The following is an 18,065-nucleotide window of genomic DNA, read 5'->3' on the forward strand; positions in this document are numbered from 1 at the left end:
ATCAAGCAAAGAAAATAGCGAGAAAATGAAGAGATAAACAACAATAGAAAACAGGGACCTTTGCCGTTTAGCAACAGACCAAAATAGTTCCAGTAAGACTGTACATAATGTATGACCTAACAATCTGTCTAACGGAACATATAGGCAGGCACACATTCTATGAAACAGAAGCTATAGATAGCTGAGCACATAAGACATCCAACTCCACATGTCTCTGTGTTTCTACTGAAAGGGAGTGGGCGGCAGGTAACCTAGAGGTTAAGAACGTTCCAACAGTAACCGATAGATACCTGGTTCGAGTCCCGAGCCGACTAGGTGAAAAATCTGTTCACGTGCCCTTGAGCAAGGCACTTGACCATAATTGCTCCTGTAAGTCGCTCTGGATAAGAGCATCTGCTTAATGGCTAAAATGTAAAGGAATTGTGACCTGTTGTTCATCACCATGTTGGTCCATCTTAACTGTCTATGTTCGTCTTCTTCCCCCGGTCACCTCCTACCGCTTTTCTCCTTCATCTGCACTGATATGACAACACTGGACAGGTGAAAGCCATAATGCCTATTAGGAACTTGCTTTTACCTGTCCAGATGTTTCTAGTCAGTGAACATGGAAGGAGAGCAGGAGAAGTGTCCCTTCACCCTACATCCTCTATTGCTGCTTTAAGTTTATCATCACATTTATGAAGCTGCCATTTATGCCCCTCCTCTCAGCTGGCATGCTATAACCATAACACCTCTTTTAGGGTTTAAATAATATGTTCAGCGGCATTTCATTCTTTTGAGGGTCTCTTCCTGGGGCGTATCACTAGGAAGCAAAAAGACCCAAACAGGGAGGAACTACCTGAACTTGTCCGCTAAGAAACTTGTTTTTGTTGCAAAATGTTTTGATATGGTCTGCAATGCACTAATGAATTCACCACTGTTCTGTGATCAGAGCCACTCAGTTCAATTACTTCTTATGCCTGGGGTTGCTGCTGTTGAACAGGCTGATCCCAGATCCCGTCCGGACGCCCACCCCTGTTCCCACCCCTGGCTGCTGCAGAACCTTGTCCAGCGTAGTCTTCTTGATGGCCGCAGGAGAGATCTTCTCCTGGTCAGCCAAGAACTGGAGCTCCCTGATGGAAAGAAACAAAGAAAGAATATAACATGTACACTACCTTTTACTCTTAACAGAGGCTGTTATCCCGAGTGACCCTCAAGTCAAATTTTCACACACTGACACTCCCGTTTGAGTCACATAATTTAAAAGAGATGGGACTTTGCTCATGGAGTGTGTCTACTATCTGTTAGTTACAAAAAGTTCAGACATATGCATCTAGCACCCTCTGCTGTCTAAACAATAGCATCCAGCCATACAACAGAGCACTATGATACAGACATTAAACACAAACATTCAAATGATTATTATTTTTACACAAAACATGTCTGGTTCCCTGAACCCAGATTTAGACCAGTCCTGGACTAAAAGCACACCCAATGGAAAATCTCCAATAAAAGTGCTTGTAGGTTGGTTGAATCTGGGTTGGGGAAACCCGACCCATCGCCTAGCTGACAGTGCTACATCAGTCTTATGTGGTTATATCAAAAAGCCACATTTAGTTAAATGCTATGTCCAGAGACCTACTGGCCTCACCATACCACCAGCCAGGGCTTATCCACAAAGATCCAACATATTGAATGTTGCAGATAGAAATGGAACACAGACTTGACATGGTTCTTTATTCTTCACGACAGGGGATCATGTCTACTCTACCACGCAGATTTCTATCGGCACATTCCGGTTTAATTTCCAGGACACAGACTTAGCCTAGTCCTTGACTAAAAAGCATTTTCTATGGAGATTTTCCATTGGAAGTGCTTTTTAGTCCAGGACACTGTCCCTCTGTAAAGTGGTGCCCAGCCTACCTGGTCCTAATGCAGGAGGCCTCCACAGCGTTGATGAGCAGGGCGCGGAAGCCCCCACTCTCCATGACGTGCAGGGCGTGAATGGTGGCGCCCCCTGGGGAGCAAACGTTGTCCTTCAGCTGGCCAGGGTGCTGCTCCGAGTCCAACAGCATTTTGGCTGCTCCCTATGGGAAAGACAAAATAGAGACATGAACATACTGTGGTGAATTTGGGCGTAGCCTCGACCGGGGAACTGGAACCCGGGTCCCTGTGAGCGACAGTAACACATCTTAACTGTTACACCAAGAGATCCAAACCCATTGACGAGGTTACTAGGTTGCTTCAATACGGTATACTCTACAGTCAAGCAAACATTTGCAAGGCTCATGGTTATAAGATGTCAAACTCAAGAGAAGAACTCTCCACATTTTTGCTCAGATGCAATAGATTTCTTTCAAGATGTTTCCAGATCAAAATCGGATGTATAATAAAAAAAGAAAACATTCACAAGCAGTCCTCAAAAGAGATTTCTGACAGATTATATTCAGGGCTTGCCTGATTGTTAGTCTCTGTTCAGCATTTACATTCCCCTCATTGTACTGTGTCATTTGCCAAAGATAGCTGTGGGAGTTATCAAATCAGGATCAAATCCTCTGATCTCCTCAAGCTCATTAATGACAGAATGTTCATATTTGAAGAAAGACCAGTCGCTTTGGCAAATGACACTGTGTACAAGGAGTGTAATGTTACAGAGACTGGTACCAAGACTAATTCAGGGCTAGACGTTCATAGAGAATGCATGTAGATGATGTTCTCACCAGCAGGGCCTGTGCTCCAAGCCGTATAGCCAGCCTCCTGGGCAGACCCATTTTCACCCCCCCATCAGCAAGCGCTTCCACGGCTGTAAATGCCTATAGGGAGACAAAGACGAACACACACTTATCATATGCACACTCATCACATGTATAAAAACACAGTTCAAAATGGGCTCTAGAGATTATACAATAGAGAAAAGAGTTAACAGAAATGACTAGCCAGCCAGTAGTTTAAGCAGGCATAGTAGGCGTTCTCCTAGGAGCTAGGCAAGGTCCAGTTCTTATAACCAATTACTTGCATGGTCGATCATGAAAATAATGAGCTAAAATAGCTTTACAACCCAAAGGTATGGTTGTAGCCCACTGGGCTAACCTAGGCATTAGCTTGGGGGAGCTAGTCTTCTGGTGTCAGGAGAGGTCAGTCATCCCACAAGCGGGGTTTACTGAACCACCTGTTACAGTGGCAGACATGCAAAGCACAATTCAAAAAAAGCCCATCAGAGTTATCTTGTTGCAGGTGCGTGGGTATAATGTGGTATCTTAAAAGAAAGGAGAAACCTGCACACTACTCCTGCTCGTACTGTATCCCTTTTAATCACAGTTTATTAAAGCATGTCGGCCTCTTGGCCTTCAGAGCTTTTTTGATAGTAAATGTAAAATAGAAACTACAATAACATAACCACTCACATAGGCAGGTCCACTGCCACTGAGTCCGGTGACGGCATCGATCAGGTCCTCCTCCACCTCCGTGCAGTAGCCCACACTGGCCATCAGCTGCTCCAGCAGCCTCCCGTCCTCTAGCTCGGCGTGGGTACCCGTGGCGTAGACCGTGGCTCCCTCCCGAACCACCACCGGGGTGTTGGTCATGCATCGCATCACCTTGGGGAACGGGCGGTACTGGAGCAGCTTCTGCAAAGGGCAGGGGGAGAATAACACTGAAGTTAAGATTAGTTGATAGAAACATGAGGGAACGCTTCATGAAAACGGTCTCTGCAGTGAAACATCCTTTTTTTTACCCCCTTTTTCTCCCCAATTTTGTGGTATCCACTTGTTAGTAGTTACTGTCGTCTCATCGCTACAACTCCCGTACGGGCTCGGGAGAGGCGAAGGTCGAGAGCCATGCGTCCTCCAAAACACAACCCAACCAAGCCGCACTGCTTCTTAACACAGCGCGCATCCAACCCGGAAGCCAGCTGCACCAATGTGTCGGAGGAAACACCGTACACCTAGCAACCTGGTCAGCCACAGGAGTCTCTAGTGCAGCCAAACCCTCCCTAACCCGGACAATGCTAGGCCAATTGTGCGTTGCCCCATGGACCACCCGGTCGCGGCTGGCTGCGACAGAGCCTGGGCTCGAACACAGAGTCTCTGGTGGCACAGCTAGCACTACGATGCAGTGCCTTAGACCACTGCGCCACACGGGAGTCCGGAAACTTCCTTTTTCAATACGTTTTTTTTTTTTTACTTGCAATGACTTGGATATGTAGTTGTGTGGGGGCCAACCCAGATACAAGTATGTGGACACCCCTTCAAATGAGTGGATTCAGCCATTTCAGCCACACCCGTTGCTGACAGGTGTATAAAGTCGAGCACACAGCCATACAAGCATCACAGAGAAACATTGGCAGTAGAATGGCGCGTACCGAATAGCTCAGTCCTTTCCAACAAGTCAGTTCGTCACATTTCTGCCCTGCTAGTGTTGCCCCGGTCAACTGCAAGTGCTGTTATTGTGAAGTGGAAATGTCTAGGAGCAACAACGGCTCAGCCACAAAGTGGTAGGCCACGCAAGCTCATAGAACGGGACCACCGAATGCTGAAGCGAGTAGCGTGTATAAATCCTCTGTCCTCGTTTGCAACACTCACTAACGAGTTCCAAACTGCCTCTGGAAGAAACGTCAGCACAAGAACTGTTCGACGGGAGCGTCATGAAATGGGTTTCCATGGCCGAGCAGCCGCACGCACACAAGCCGAAGATCACCATGCGCAATGGCAAGGGTCGACTAGTGTGGTTTAAAGCTCGCCGCCATTGGACTCTGGAGCAGTGGAGACGCGTTCTCTGGAGTGATACATCACGCTTCACCATCTGGCAGTCCGATGGACAAATCTGTGGGGGACAATCAACTCCATATTAATACTGGTGATTTTGGAATGAGATGTTCGACGAGCAGGTGCCCACATACATTTGGACATGTAGTGTATATCCTTACTCATCTTTGCTTACAATCATATCAGAAATAACCTGCCTAATGACTCACAACTTCAACATGCTCTAAAAGTAGGCAAGTGTTTTCCATCATTCTCTGTGCCCCAGATTACACAGGACACAGAATTCTCAGAGGCCTCATCTCGTGACAATCCAACCTTGAACAGTCTCAAACTGCTGAATCTCTCTCTACGTACCGAAAGTAGCAGATGTCTCACTGTTACCATGTTCAAATGAAAGTTGTATCAGGTTCATATCAACCAAAGTCTGTAATGATGCATGCACATGTATACAGCATTCAGAATGACTATATAATGCTGACATTCAGAAGAATAATTTGCCTTTGAGCCATGCCTTTTCAGCCACCTTGCTATTGGCCTTTTTCACATGACCACTTGTAACCCAAAGCTCTGCATTAAGACATTTACTTCCACCAGATCCTAGAAGTCTAGTCTCCTCTTTTACCTTTTCAAACTCAACTTACTACTGCAGAATTACAGCTTACGGTTGTTTTTAACGTACCACTCGCACACTGACTGGAAACTGCTCTGGATAAGAGTGTCTGCTAACGGACTAAAATGTAATGTAAAATGTCACTGAGACAGGGTTAAGTTAACAACAAATACCACTGAGCTACGGAACTACAGTATCGAAGGTAGATTTTAGTTTAGAAATAGTGTATTAGGCACATCCAGTAACTTGCAGGTGCAGCGTACAAAAGTAAAAGACAATATAGAAAGATAAGATACCCACAAACAGATGAACGCTTCCCCAGTTTTATTGTGCAACGTTTTGAACCAAGACCTTTCCGGCATTACAAAAAGCTTGATTTTGCTGTTTTGTGGTCTGGTTCCCTCAAATATCACAGTATGAATCTATCCTGATTCTCTATTTGTCAGTGTCTTGTGAGAGCGCATGACTGTTCATCAGATTGCAGTGTGTGGCAGCTTTCCCAGTATCAGGACAGAGGGCTGAGGTATTTTCAGTGGGAACAGAATGGAAGGGCGATTCATGTTGTAGCAGCCGGAAGTTGCTATGTCCTAGGGCTATGTGAGACCAGAGCACTGTAGTAACGGAGGGGGCAGGAAGAGAATCTCAATGGCATTTCATTGATTTCTTGCGTCCTCTCTCCTCCTTCAATTGAGATTCTCCCAGGGAGAGGAGAGGGACTTCTGACCTCATCCAATGGGTTTTGAGGACGATGAGAGAGAACACGAGGAATCAAGGAAATGCAATTTACTGGAAGCCTCAGGTTAGGCTATAGCAGAGGGCTGTAGCTTCATTGATTTGACAGGATGGTCCAAGTTATTTCAAAGCAGGATTCCATCAGAATGCTTTCACCTATCCAATCATATCAGGGGCTTGTTCAATAGGCACCAATCGTAAGAAAACCAGTGAGATACTTGTTTAATAAGAAATATACATTTCAGTTCCGTTGCAAAACGTTCTGTTCTGTGCGCTAATGAACACGACCCAGATCCGTAGTTCAGTACTGAGAGAGAAAGCAAGAGACAAAGCACTAGCTAAAGTCAACTTTAATTGGATTTCACAGTTTGAATCTATCTTGATTTTGTATTTTTGTCACTCTTCCGTTTTCTGTTGCAAAACATTTCTAAAGATCTGTAAATCAGTAGAGAGAGAAAGCTCTAGCTAAAGTCGACTTCCACTGGACTCCAAACTGACCTTCTCAATGGAGCTGATGGTGACACCAGCTGCACAGGACACAATGAGGTGGCGGTCCTCAATGTCCGGTCCGATCTCATCCAACACGAAGGGGATGATGTGTGGTTTGACAGCCAGAAACAGAACGTCACTCTTGTTCACCACCTCCTTGTTGCTGGTTGTGAGATTGACACCCATTTTCTGTGTAGAAGAGCACAGACAGTGTTGATCGTTACCCCTCAGTATGATAGCATTTCTAAAATATAATTGAAATGAACAAATGTATTATGTGCCTTTTTCTCGCTCTGTCTTTCTTTCTCTCTGTATCTGGCTTGTGTGTGTGGGATTTCATTTAGGTGTAGCCGATGCGAGATGGTAATAGATATGCTGTAACTGAGGAAACTTATTCCCACAAACATCCAGCGCAGCCCAATGACTGATCCATTCTACTCACCCGCAGCTCAATGACTGATCCATTCTACTCACCCGCAGCCCAATGACTGATCCATTCTACTCACCCGCAGCCCAATGACTGATCCATTCTACTCACCCGCAGCCCAATGACTGATCCATTCTACTCACCCGCAGCCCAATGACTGATCCATTCTACTCACCCGCAGCCCAATGACTGATCCATTCTACTCACCCGCAGCCCAATGACTGATCCATTCTACTCACCCGCAGCCCAATGACTGATCCATTCTACTCACCCGCAGCCCAATGACTGATCCATTCTACTCACCCGCAGCCCAATGACTGATCCATTCTACTCACCCGCAGTCCAGACACTGTGGGAAGATCTGTGTCTGGGGAGCTGGCAGTGATCCTCTGTGTGGCAATGACACCTGCAGGGATGGGAGAGGGGGAAAAAAAAAATCAACTGGAAAACCCTGGTGGCTGTGTTTCGGACACTGGTGGCCAGCCTTGGCTGCGTTTCGGACACTGGTGGCCAGCCTTGGCTGCGTTTCGGACACTGGTGGCCAGCCTTGGCTGCGTTTCGGACACTGGTGGCCAGCCTTGGCTGCGTTTCGGACACTGGTATAATCTAAAAACGAAATATTTGTATACAAATAAAACAAAAATAAAAACTAGCAAATCAGGCCTGAAAACAAACAAACTAAACTTCAAATAAAAATGTACCTAATAGAAATAAAAATTAATATAAAAAAAAAAACTATAATAAGCTTGGATCGGCGTGGTCAGACCAGCTTGACCAAGACCATGCTGGACCAGCTTGGTCACCAGCATAAGCTGGTGTGTGTCTGAAACACAGCGAAGGCTGGTCACCAGTGTCCAAAACAGAGCGAAGACTGGTCACCAGCAAAACCATCTTCAGACCATGCTGGTAAACCAGCATAACCAGCTAGACTAGCTTAACCAGCATCAGACCAGCTAAACATTTGGAGGTTCAAACTTCATATTTGACAATATTAAATGGCTCATGCTCCTCAAAGCATAGCCAGCAGATATGACCTGCTTGCTTACAGCCGCAATAGGGTCGGACAGCATTCCTGTGTATATTAAGACACGGTGGAACCAGCTTGAGATAGTACCTCAATCCAGGGATGAGAAATGTGCTGTACTCCAAATTGTCCTGTTCTAAAGAGAAGATTGAATGACTGCTAACAACGAGCAGTCATTCAATCTTCTCTGTGTAAAAGTTGGGATAATTGGAACACTCAGAGTAAAAACGTGTTTCTGGATTGAGGTATGTTTTCCGAGCCATATCTCGCTCCAGCACTGCAGTGTCTTAATATACACATGAATGCTGTCCGACCCTAGTGCAGCTGTAAACAAGCGGGTCGGATCTGCCAGCTATTAAAAACAATGCTTAGATGGTTACCTGCAGCGCTGAATCCCTTCACCAAGGCATGGGCCAACTGACCCGCTCCGATGAACCCCACGCTCATTCTGAAGTTTCTGTTGTTGCTGTGAAGAAAAAAGGACACTGGTAATATCAAGAGACATAAAGGTATACGCAATTACACCCGCCCTGTGTAAACAACAAAGAATATGTAGCATTTACAGTAAACAGTAGTTACTTCCTGATAACAAATGGAATCACAATACATGCCGTTATGACACAGTTGAAGCAATGGCGACAGCTTCCTGCAACGAAGTAGCCTAAATATTTGACAGACGAATCAAACTTACGGGTGTTGCGACGAATGTATAAATTGTTTCCGTTTCCAATGTTGCCGCCAAACATATAGTTCAACAGAGTTACAGTTGTAACAGCGTTAACATGATTTCCACACCAAGAACCGACTATGATAATGACATGCGAAGTGACCAATAGACTGAGAGAGTCGCTAAACATCTAACCAATGACGGTGGCAGCATTCATTTATTGTACAGTTATGGGTGGGTTCTGTAAGCTGTGTACAGCCAGTTGCATCAGCCTTGCAAGTACAGTGGGCGTGGAGAAGAAACCTCTACGTTACGTTCCAGATCATGCCCTTCTAGTGGCTGAATCCGGAAGAGCATTCATTACCTAAGTATAAAAGCGCCTTCCTTTTATTTACTGCCGTAACACATCGACGTGTTAGTGATAAGATATACTATCAAGGTATTTGCTTCTCTATTTCAGGACACTAATCCTAAAAGGCAGAGAGGCCTATTATAATTCACTCATACATTAGGGAAATACAATGTTGAGATGGTGTTTTCACCATTTAAACGGTAGCCTAGTACCAGCATTGTTTTGGGTGTCACTTGAGGACAGGTGAGGACAGAACAGTTTAAACAGAGCCATCATGGTTTCTTGGCCCCCATTAATCCTAATCCATTCTTCATTTAATAAAGGGCATTTTAAACCAGTCCATACATCACAGGCTATAATGCTATACAAATGTAAGATCACAGATCCTCTGACAGAGCAGCATTTTGTGTCAGAAACAAAACCTAATACATCTGATTGACTAGATGCATCAGTAATGTTTATGCCTATTACTAGCTAGTCTGCAGCCCACTGTTCACGAAGGTGGAGACAAGGGGAGAGAGATGAACAGGTGCACAGACTAAACAATCTGTTCATTTTAATGACATTTTGAATGTTCACAAGTTTCAGAACTTTTCTATCGGTTTAAATCATTGAGAACATTGCATGGTTGTCATTACAATACAGTGTTCAGGGATGTTTTGCAGTGCAGACATCACATATCAAATAGTGGTAGCTGTATCTATGCAGTCAATTCCATAACCTCCCCTTACACACTCACACACACTCACACTCACTCATACTATATATTACCAATTTCGTATTGACAGTTGATACACTGAACATTCAGCTCATAATGAATCTACACACTGACTGAACTTGGACTAAAACAAGAGGAGCTGAAGTTGAAACATGCAGTTGGGTGTTAGTATAAACACCAAAAGTACTCAATGATGGAAAGCCAATTCAACACACTACACATTACATTTTTTTATATATTATTGTCATTATTTAAAAAAACATCTTAGTTAAGATAAAAGTTTCTTGAAACACAATAAATGAAACAGACTATTTCAAGGCATGAAAACAACCCAGTGATGATTTACGACGTCCTCCAACACATAATGGCCGACATGTTCATAGAACAAAAGCAAAGTACAGAAATGACCATGAACCTCGGTATAATCTTCAAAATGTTTTTCAGCAATGTGCATTATTAGTAGGCGACTACATTTTATTGATTGCTCGGTTTACTAAACCTTTTAAATAATAGCTTCTTTATAACACAAATTGTAGAGGAAAAGTTTCAGTTTAAATCACACTGCCAGATTATGAGGTTTACAGAGTTCTTTCGCATTTAGCACATCCCTTTTGCACTACGAAAATGTCGCCCAACACGTTCAAAGCTCTGAATTAAACCAATGTACTGCACCATTAGACAGAGTGCCTACAACAGTGCTGGCCCTTGTCTCAGGTTTCTCTTAGAGATTATAATACTGATACTACTGATAATAGTGTTAAGAAATACACTGATGTTAAGACACAACACTGATGTTAAGACATAACCCTAATGTTAAGACACAACACTAATGTTAAGATGTAACACTGATGTTAAGAAATATAACACTGATGTTAAGAAAGACACAGCACTGATGTTCAGAAAGGCAACACTGATGTTAAGAAAGACAACACTGATGTTAAGACACAGCACTGATGTTAAGAAAGACAACACTGATGTTAAGACACAGCACTGATGTTAAGAAAGACAACACTGATGTTAAGACACAATACTGATGTTAAGAAAGACACAACACTGATGTTAAGACACAGCACTGATGTTCAGAAAGGCAACACTGATGTTAAGACACAACACTGATGTTAAGAAAGACAACACTGATGTTAAGACACAATACTGATGTTAAGAAAGACACAACACTGATGTTAAGACACAGCACTGATGTTCAGAAAGGCAACACTGATGTTAAGACACAACACTGATGTTAAGACACAACACTGATGTTAAGACACAGCACTGATGTTCAGAAAGACAACACTGATGTTAAGACACAGCACTTATGTTAAGAAAGACATAACACTGATATTAAGAAAGACAACACTGATGTTAAGAAAGACATAACACTGATGTTAAGAAAGACATAACACTGATGTTAAGAAAGACAACACTGATGTTAAGACACAGCACTGATGTTCAGAAAGACATAACACTGATATTAAGAAAGACAACACTGATGTTAAGACACAACACTGATGTTCAGAAAGGCAACACTGATGTTAAGACACAACACTGATGTTAAGAAAGACAACACTGATGTTAAGACACAATACTGATGTTAAGAAAGACACAACACTGATGTTAAGACACATCACTGATGTTCAGAAAGGCAACACTGATGTTAAGACACAACACTGATGTTAAGACACAATACTGATGTTCAGAAAGGCAACACTGATGTTAAGACACAACACTGATGTTAAGACACAGCACTGATGTTCAGAAAGACAACACTGATGTTAAGACACAGCACTGATGTTAAGAAAGACATAACACTGATATTAAGAAAGACAACACTGATGTTAAGAAAGACATAACACTGATGTTAAGAAAGACATAACACTGATGTTAAGAAAGACATAACACTGATATTAAGAAAGACAACACTGATGTTAAGAAAGACATAACACTGATGTTCAGAAAGACATAACACTGATATTAAGAAAGACAACACTGATGTTAAGACACAACACTGATGTTCAGAAAGACAACACTGATGTTAAGACACAACACTGATGTTAAGAAAGACATACCACTGATGTTAAGAATGACAACACTGATGTTCAGAAAGACACAACACTGATGTTAAGAAAGACATAACACTGATGTTAAGAAAGACACAACACTGATGTTAAGAAAGACATAACACTGATGTTAAGAAAGACACAACACTGATGTTAAGAAAGACACAACACTGATGTTAAGAAAGACATAACAATGATGTTAAGAAAGACACATCAAGGCACAAAGCCATAACATCATTGAGGCGATATGTAATCTGTAGTAGGCATGGGGCATTCAGAGGCACTTGAGTGAAGATGCTGTGTGTCATTTCCAGTGTGGTCTCTGTCTGTCTCTGAGGGCCAGGGGTGCAACTCAAAAGTCTCTATTCCTCGTATCCCCTCTCCACGCCTCCTCACAACGTCAGAGCGAGGCAGAAGTCGTATCGCCTCTTGTCTTCTCCAATGCTCTCCTCCCTTACCTCGTACGCCGTGTCCAATGAGGAATTGAGGAAAAAACTTTTGAGATTCACCCCAGGAGTGAGGAGGGTAGAGGGGTCCCCAGGACTGAGGAGGGTAGAGGGGTCCCCAGGACTGAGGAGGATAGAGGGGTCCCCAGGAGTGAGGAGGGGTCCTCAGGCATCAGCGTGGAGTGAGGAGGGTGGAGGGGTCCTCAGGCAGCAGAGTGGAGGGTGGAGGGGTCCTCAAGCAGCGGAGTGGAGTGAGGAGGGTGGAGGGGTCCTCAGGCAGCAGAGTGCAGGGTTGAGGGGTCCTCAGGCAGCAGAGTGCAGGGTGGAGGGGTCCTCAGGCAGCAGAGTGCAGGGTGGAGGGGTCCTCAAGCAGCAGAGTGGGAGACAAAGCGGATCCTCTGGGAGTAGATTAGGTCGCTGAAGTACAGCACCATGTTGACATGCGTGAACACCGCCACCACCAGCTTGCTGTCCCAGGGACAGTTCTCCCAGGGACAGCCGTTGGGGCGACCCGGCGTGCCATACTTCCTGTCGAAGCTAAAGATGGGCCACACCAGGGCGGCGCTCAGGTACAGCAGCGTCGCCAGGAACGTGTAGATGATCACGAAGCGGTCGAAGGGGAAACGCAGGGGCAGAGCCGAGGCTTTTCCCGACACGGTCACAGCGATCACGACCACGGTGATGGAGAAGCACAGGCTGTAGACCACCACGCAGTAATGAGTGGGGATGTGGCGGTTGTACTCGCTGCCGTTGGCCAGGGCCCCGAATATAATGCAGGCCACGAAGGCCTGGACCACCTTGAGCAGGCCTGACATGGTGGCCATGTAGCCCACCACATGGCCGGGTTTGGCCCGGGTCAGGAACACCTCAGCCGCGTAGGCGAAGCAGCAGAAACTGGAGCACACGGTGACAGCGATGCGGTAGTTGCGCACCTCGCAGCCCCCGTCCGACTTGGAGCACTGAGAGCGCAGGAAGTAGACGGGGTAGACGACGGAGGCGGCGACATACATGAGTGTGGCGAGCATGGCGAACGCCACAGTGAGGTTGTCCCAGGAAATGGGCATGCAGCAGGGGAGGCGTGTCACATCCATGGTGAACACCAGCAGGGTCATGGCGAAGCAGAAGCACCACACAAACATGCAGTAGATACCATAGGCGTGGTTGTATCCGGCGCTGTGGGCCACCAGGGCTATGATGGTGCAGCCCAGGAGGAGCTGGAGCATACGGGCCGCTCCTAGAGGAGACAGCACCGCCGCCTTGTTCAGGTAGTGTCCGCCTTGGGGGTCCATGGTCACACCTCCTGTCCCCTAATTGCCAAAAGCTGTCTGGGTGTATCTTCTTCCCAATGGTGACTCCAGGCAGCCTCCTTCCCTTCAGGTTAGGTGTCGTTGCCCTTGGGCGTCTGGGTGTCACTTACACTCAACAATGCCCCCAGGCAGCCTCTTTCCTTTGCCCTCAGGCAGTCTCCTTCCTATGCCTCCAGTTGGTCTCCTTCCTATGCCTCCAGTTGGTCTCCTTCCTATGATTCCAGTTGGTCTCCTTCCTATGCCTCCAGGCAGCCTCCTTCCTATGATTCTAGTTGGTCTCCTTCCTATGCCTCCAGGCAGCCTCCTTCCTATGCCTCCAGACAGCCTCCTTCCTAAGCCTCCAGTTGGTGTCCTTCCTATGCCTCCAGTTGGTCTCCTTCCTATGCCTCCAGTTGGTCTCCTTCCTATGCCTCCAGTTGGTCTCCTTCCTATGCCTCCAGTTGGCCTCCTTCCTATGATTCTAGTTGGTCTCCTTCCTATGCCTCCAGTTGGTCTCCTTCATATGCCTCCAGTTGGTCTCCTTCCTATGCCTCCAGTTGGCCTCCTTCCTATGCCTCCAGTTGGTCTCCTTCCTATGCCCCCAGGCAGCCTCCTTCCTATGCCTCCAGACAGCCCCCCTCCCTCCCTTCAAGTTGGGTGTCCTTGGCCTGACTCTCCCCCTTTCTCTCTCTCTGTGTGGGGACCTCGCCCTTTGCCTGGCTCTTTTTATAGACCGGTCTAATTACAAATCTCTCTCTATGTTTCCCTGCATGCACCTTGTAATTACTGCAGTGTGTTGGAGATCAGGTTACAGTCGGCCACAATGGTGTTCAACTTACAACGCAGTCAGAGCCCTGAGTAGTGCTGATTTCATCTTCCCTGTCAACAGTTTAGCAATTTTGGATTCTCAAATAACATAAAATCTTGTAACTTCTTTGCTTCTCTAACGGTAATAATTTAATGTTGAAGAAAGTGATCTGTCTAGTTTCTTACAGATGCTTGTATCAATAATCACATATCGAGATTGACGGTGGCCAGATATAACATTACCCTTGTGTTTTAACTGAAAAGTCCAACTCAGTCACAAAGGGTCTTGTCATTCACTTCTCCTTCAGGTTATGGAAGCACAACAAGATCCTCGCTCCCAACATGTCACTCCAGAGATCCAGAGCCCAACAATCCATCAACAGGCTCATTCAAACGCAGTACAGTTACATGAACATGGGGGAGTGCTCCGATAATAACCCATTATAGAACGGGGGGGTTAGGTTGTTGTTCTGGTTGTAGTCCTGTGTCCCATGCGGGCAGCTGTACTAGGCTTGTCAAGGTCCAATACTGATCAGCTCTGTATTTGTAATCCTTCCACTGCCAGGACCTAAGCTCCCTGGAAAAGTCCGCCTCACTGTCTGATCTCTGTCTCGTGTCCCTCTTTCTCCCTCTCTTCTTCTCTGTCTCTCTCTCACACGCTATTTCTCTCTCTACCTCCCTCCCTCTTTCTCTCTCTCCCACTGCCTCTCACCCTCTCTCCTGATGTGTTCTCTCTCTTTCTCAAATACACACACACACACACCCTCTCTCTCCTACATGACAGTATGTGCCCCATAGGCTGCCAGGGAAAGTTATTTAAATGACTGCTCTGACCAGCTCAGGGTTATGGGCCAGGCCGGGTCTATAAATAGGGGACTATATTCCACAGAGGAATGGGGTGGGAGCCCACATGTCCAGGTCCGCCCCCATCAGGCACCAGCGTGGGGAGTCGTGTTTCTGGGACAGAGGGAACTTACTTAGAGTCAGACTCTCTCTTTCTCATTCTCTCTCTCTCGCTCTTTTTCTGTCTCTCTCTATCATGCTCAGTCTCTCACTGGGAGACTGCCTGGCATTTATCCCCAACGTAATGACAGGGGAAAGAGCCCAAGACGGCCATTTGGGCCAGCAGTTATATACAGGTCCTAGGGATGATTATACATGAGATACTAGTAGCTACCAGCTTTGAGCTGAGTTTTGAGATTGAGTTTCATGTGACAGTCAAGGTATAGTAACTCATTGAAATTCATTTGTAAATCAAATAAAAGCCTGATAAGATGTTGAGTTTCTACATGTGAACCATTTAGCAGACACTTAGCCAGAGCTATGTAAAGTGCATTTAAAATAAGGTAGGTAGGGAAGGTAAAACCTTCAAAATAGACGCCATCTACACTATCAGTTTCTAACCTAATACATATGTGCGTGTACTGTGTGAGTCAAGGAGTCCACTATTGGTACTGTCGATTGAGGCAGAATGGTGAAGACATCAAAGAGACAACAAGAAAACGTTTCTTTTGAAATAATTGTAATGTGTCCTTTCTTTAAAGTCTGATACAAAGACTTGCAATCAACACAAAGAGAAAGAAAAAACAGCAATATATTTACAATTTACAAAGAATCACTTCTCTGTGAATATAGCACTTATAAATATGATTCACATAACAAAATAAATATGTAAATGACCAATGTAGCTTGAGTTTTCTCTGTTAAAAAATATGTTACAGAACAAAATGACAATGAGTAATACCTTTCCTTCTCTGGTGTCTGTTGAAAGAGGTCTTTTAAAACATAGTTTATAACGACTTAACATTGAGCATTACAGTACATACAACATTATCATTATATTAAAAAGTGATTTTCTATTACAAAATATAAAGAAAAGGAGTTACAATAGTGAACACTTAAAAATAAACCTATACACTCAGACAAAAAGAATCCAGTATGTGATGTTCTTCTCCATTTGAATGGAAATTGCATTGATTCTACAGTTTGTTGTTCAACAAAGCCCATCTAATGTGTATTTCACCTTCTGATGCGATGATATACTGTATGCATGGAAACTGTCATGGCTGACTAAAAAGGAGAATAGCTGATGATTCTGTTGAGATGTAAAGAGGACTACATAAATTGGCACTGTGGTATAGATTAACTATTAGTGGGCCTGTGTGAGTGACCTACAGAACCTGGATTCATGCAGTTTTTGTTTCATTTTCAAATACTTTGAGTGTTTGATTGAGCCTGCGTGGAGGAGTGCTAGCTGGGGAGGGTGAGTGGCTTGCACTTTTGGGACTATTCTATTGTTTCCATTGTGCCAGACATGCTAAATCAAGGCCCACCAGCACTGAGACCCATCTGAGCACCACAAATCAGGGAGAGCACCGTAGAACTCTAGACTGGCACGCTGTGGAAATGAGATCCTACTTTATGGTCAATCATAGAATCAGAATTCCTCTAGAATTCCTCTAGAATTCTGTTTCTGTGTTCAATAGCTTTAGGATCTGAACCATATCTACCTGTGTCAAGGTAAGGACTGTAGTTACCGGTATAATGGACTCTTCTCTACCACAACCATCTGAATCATCATTTCTTTAGTTGGAAGCCCCATGAGAAACCTTTGTTTGAACTTTCATGATGTTCCTACAATTGCCAATAGGTGATTACCTTTGGTGGTTGTGTCAAAGTTCTCAGTGGTCCTCATACAATTCCTGCGGTTTTTAAATGAACCTGAACGTGTATTGCTCATTATATAAAGGTTCATTCCGGTCTCGCAATCTGACTGGTCAATTCCGGGTTGCAGCCGTAATGTTATGCCTTTATGATACCGCATCAAGCCATAGAGTAACAAACTGTCAGCCAGCTGGTGATTTGTTTAATGTGTTGCCTAGCATCACATTAAGAACAGTCTGATGCTGTTGTTGTTACAGTGTGCTGTGGTGATGATCAGGGGTGAGAGCTGGGTTGCTGCATTCTTCCTTTCTTATCCTCCCTCTCTCTTTCCACTCTTTTCCCATCCCTCCACTGCTTTGGAGATGAGACGGGGGTAAATACTGACCCTGTTCAGGAGGGTGCAAGGGTTACAGAACGTTCAGATAGATATGTGTTGTGTAGATGGGATATCTGGCAAGTTCCTATTGGGAATCGTGTCTGATCTATTCGTTCCATTTCTATCTGTAACATTCTGAACGTTTCACCTCACTGAATAATCCACAGTTGTTTCCATGTTATTGTTGCATCCCAAATGGCACCCTAGTGCCTGGTGGCACCCTAGTGCCTGGTTAAAAGTAGTGCACTATATAGGGAATAGGGTGGCATTTGGGAAGCAGTCACTGCCTCCTTAGAGAAGGACTACTTGTCCAGTGCTTTCCACACCTTTAATGTGTGTATGCGCCTGTTCTTGACTTGAGGAGAAAATACTATGCTAGAAGAGACCCACAGTTAGACAGACTTAAACATTGTGTTTACTTCATATACTTTACATAGACTCCTTTAAAAAACTTCCTTAAGTCATTGCTGCCTTTTTTTAACAATGACACAATTAAAAAAACCGACACAGGATAAAAGTTAAGGTAAAATAAAACAAAAAAAAACAGAGCAAATAGCAACTAAACAATGAGCATCCTTAAAACTGGATTACATTCGTGATTATTCTTTTTCTTTTCCAACCAAAAGATCATTTAAGGAGAGTAGCAGAGAGGTGTGCCTTGTCTATGT

At 44.6% G+C, this 18,065-nt stretch overlaps 2 protein-coding genes across 2 annotated transcripts; both read right to left on the reverse strand.

Annotated features, from left to right (window-relative positions):
* Positions 1-576: 576 nt before the first annotated feature.
* Positions 577-8,878, reverse strand: LOC118938342 (pyrroline-5-carboxylate reductase 1, mitochondrial-like). Its single transcript, XM_036941819.1, has 8 exons — positions 8,716-8,878; positions 8,405-8,490; positions 7,336-7,406; positions 6,583-6,762; positions 3,384-3,605; positions 2,700-2,792; positions 1,903-2,066; positions 577-1,112 (listed from the first exon to the last, which is right to left on the reverse strand). Exons 2-8 carry the CDS (start codon positions 8,469-8,471, stop codon positions 947-949), a joined length of 963 nt encoding a protein of 320 aa, XP_036797714.1. The 5' UTR covers positions 8,472-8,490; positions 8,716-8,878; the 3' UTR covers positions 577-946.
* Positions 8,879-9,567: 689 nt separating this feature from the next.
* LOC110485304 (myeloid-associated differentiation marker-like protein 2) lies at positions 9,568-15,046 on the reverse strand. The gene has a single exon (XM_036941820.1). The coding sequence runs from the start codon at positions 13,551-13,553 to the stop codon at positions 12,630-12,632; it is 924 nt and encodes a 307-aa protein (XP_036797715.1). The 5' UTR covers positions 13,554-15,046; the 3' UTR covers positions 9,568-12,629.
* Positions 15,047-18,065: the final 3,019 nt, after the last annotated feature.

This window comes from Oncorhynchus mykiss, chromosome 13, assembly GCF_013265735.2.
Source record: "Oncorhynchus mykiss isolate Arlee chromosome 13, USDA_OmykA_1.1, whole genome shotgun sequence".
NCBI lineage: Eukaryota > Metazoa > Chordata > Actinopteri > Salmoniformes > Salmonidae > Oncorhynchus > Oncorhynchus mykiss.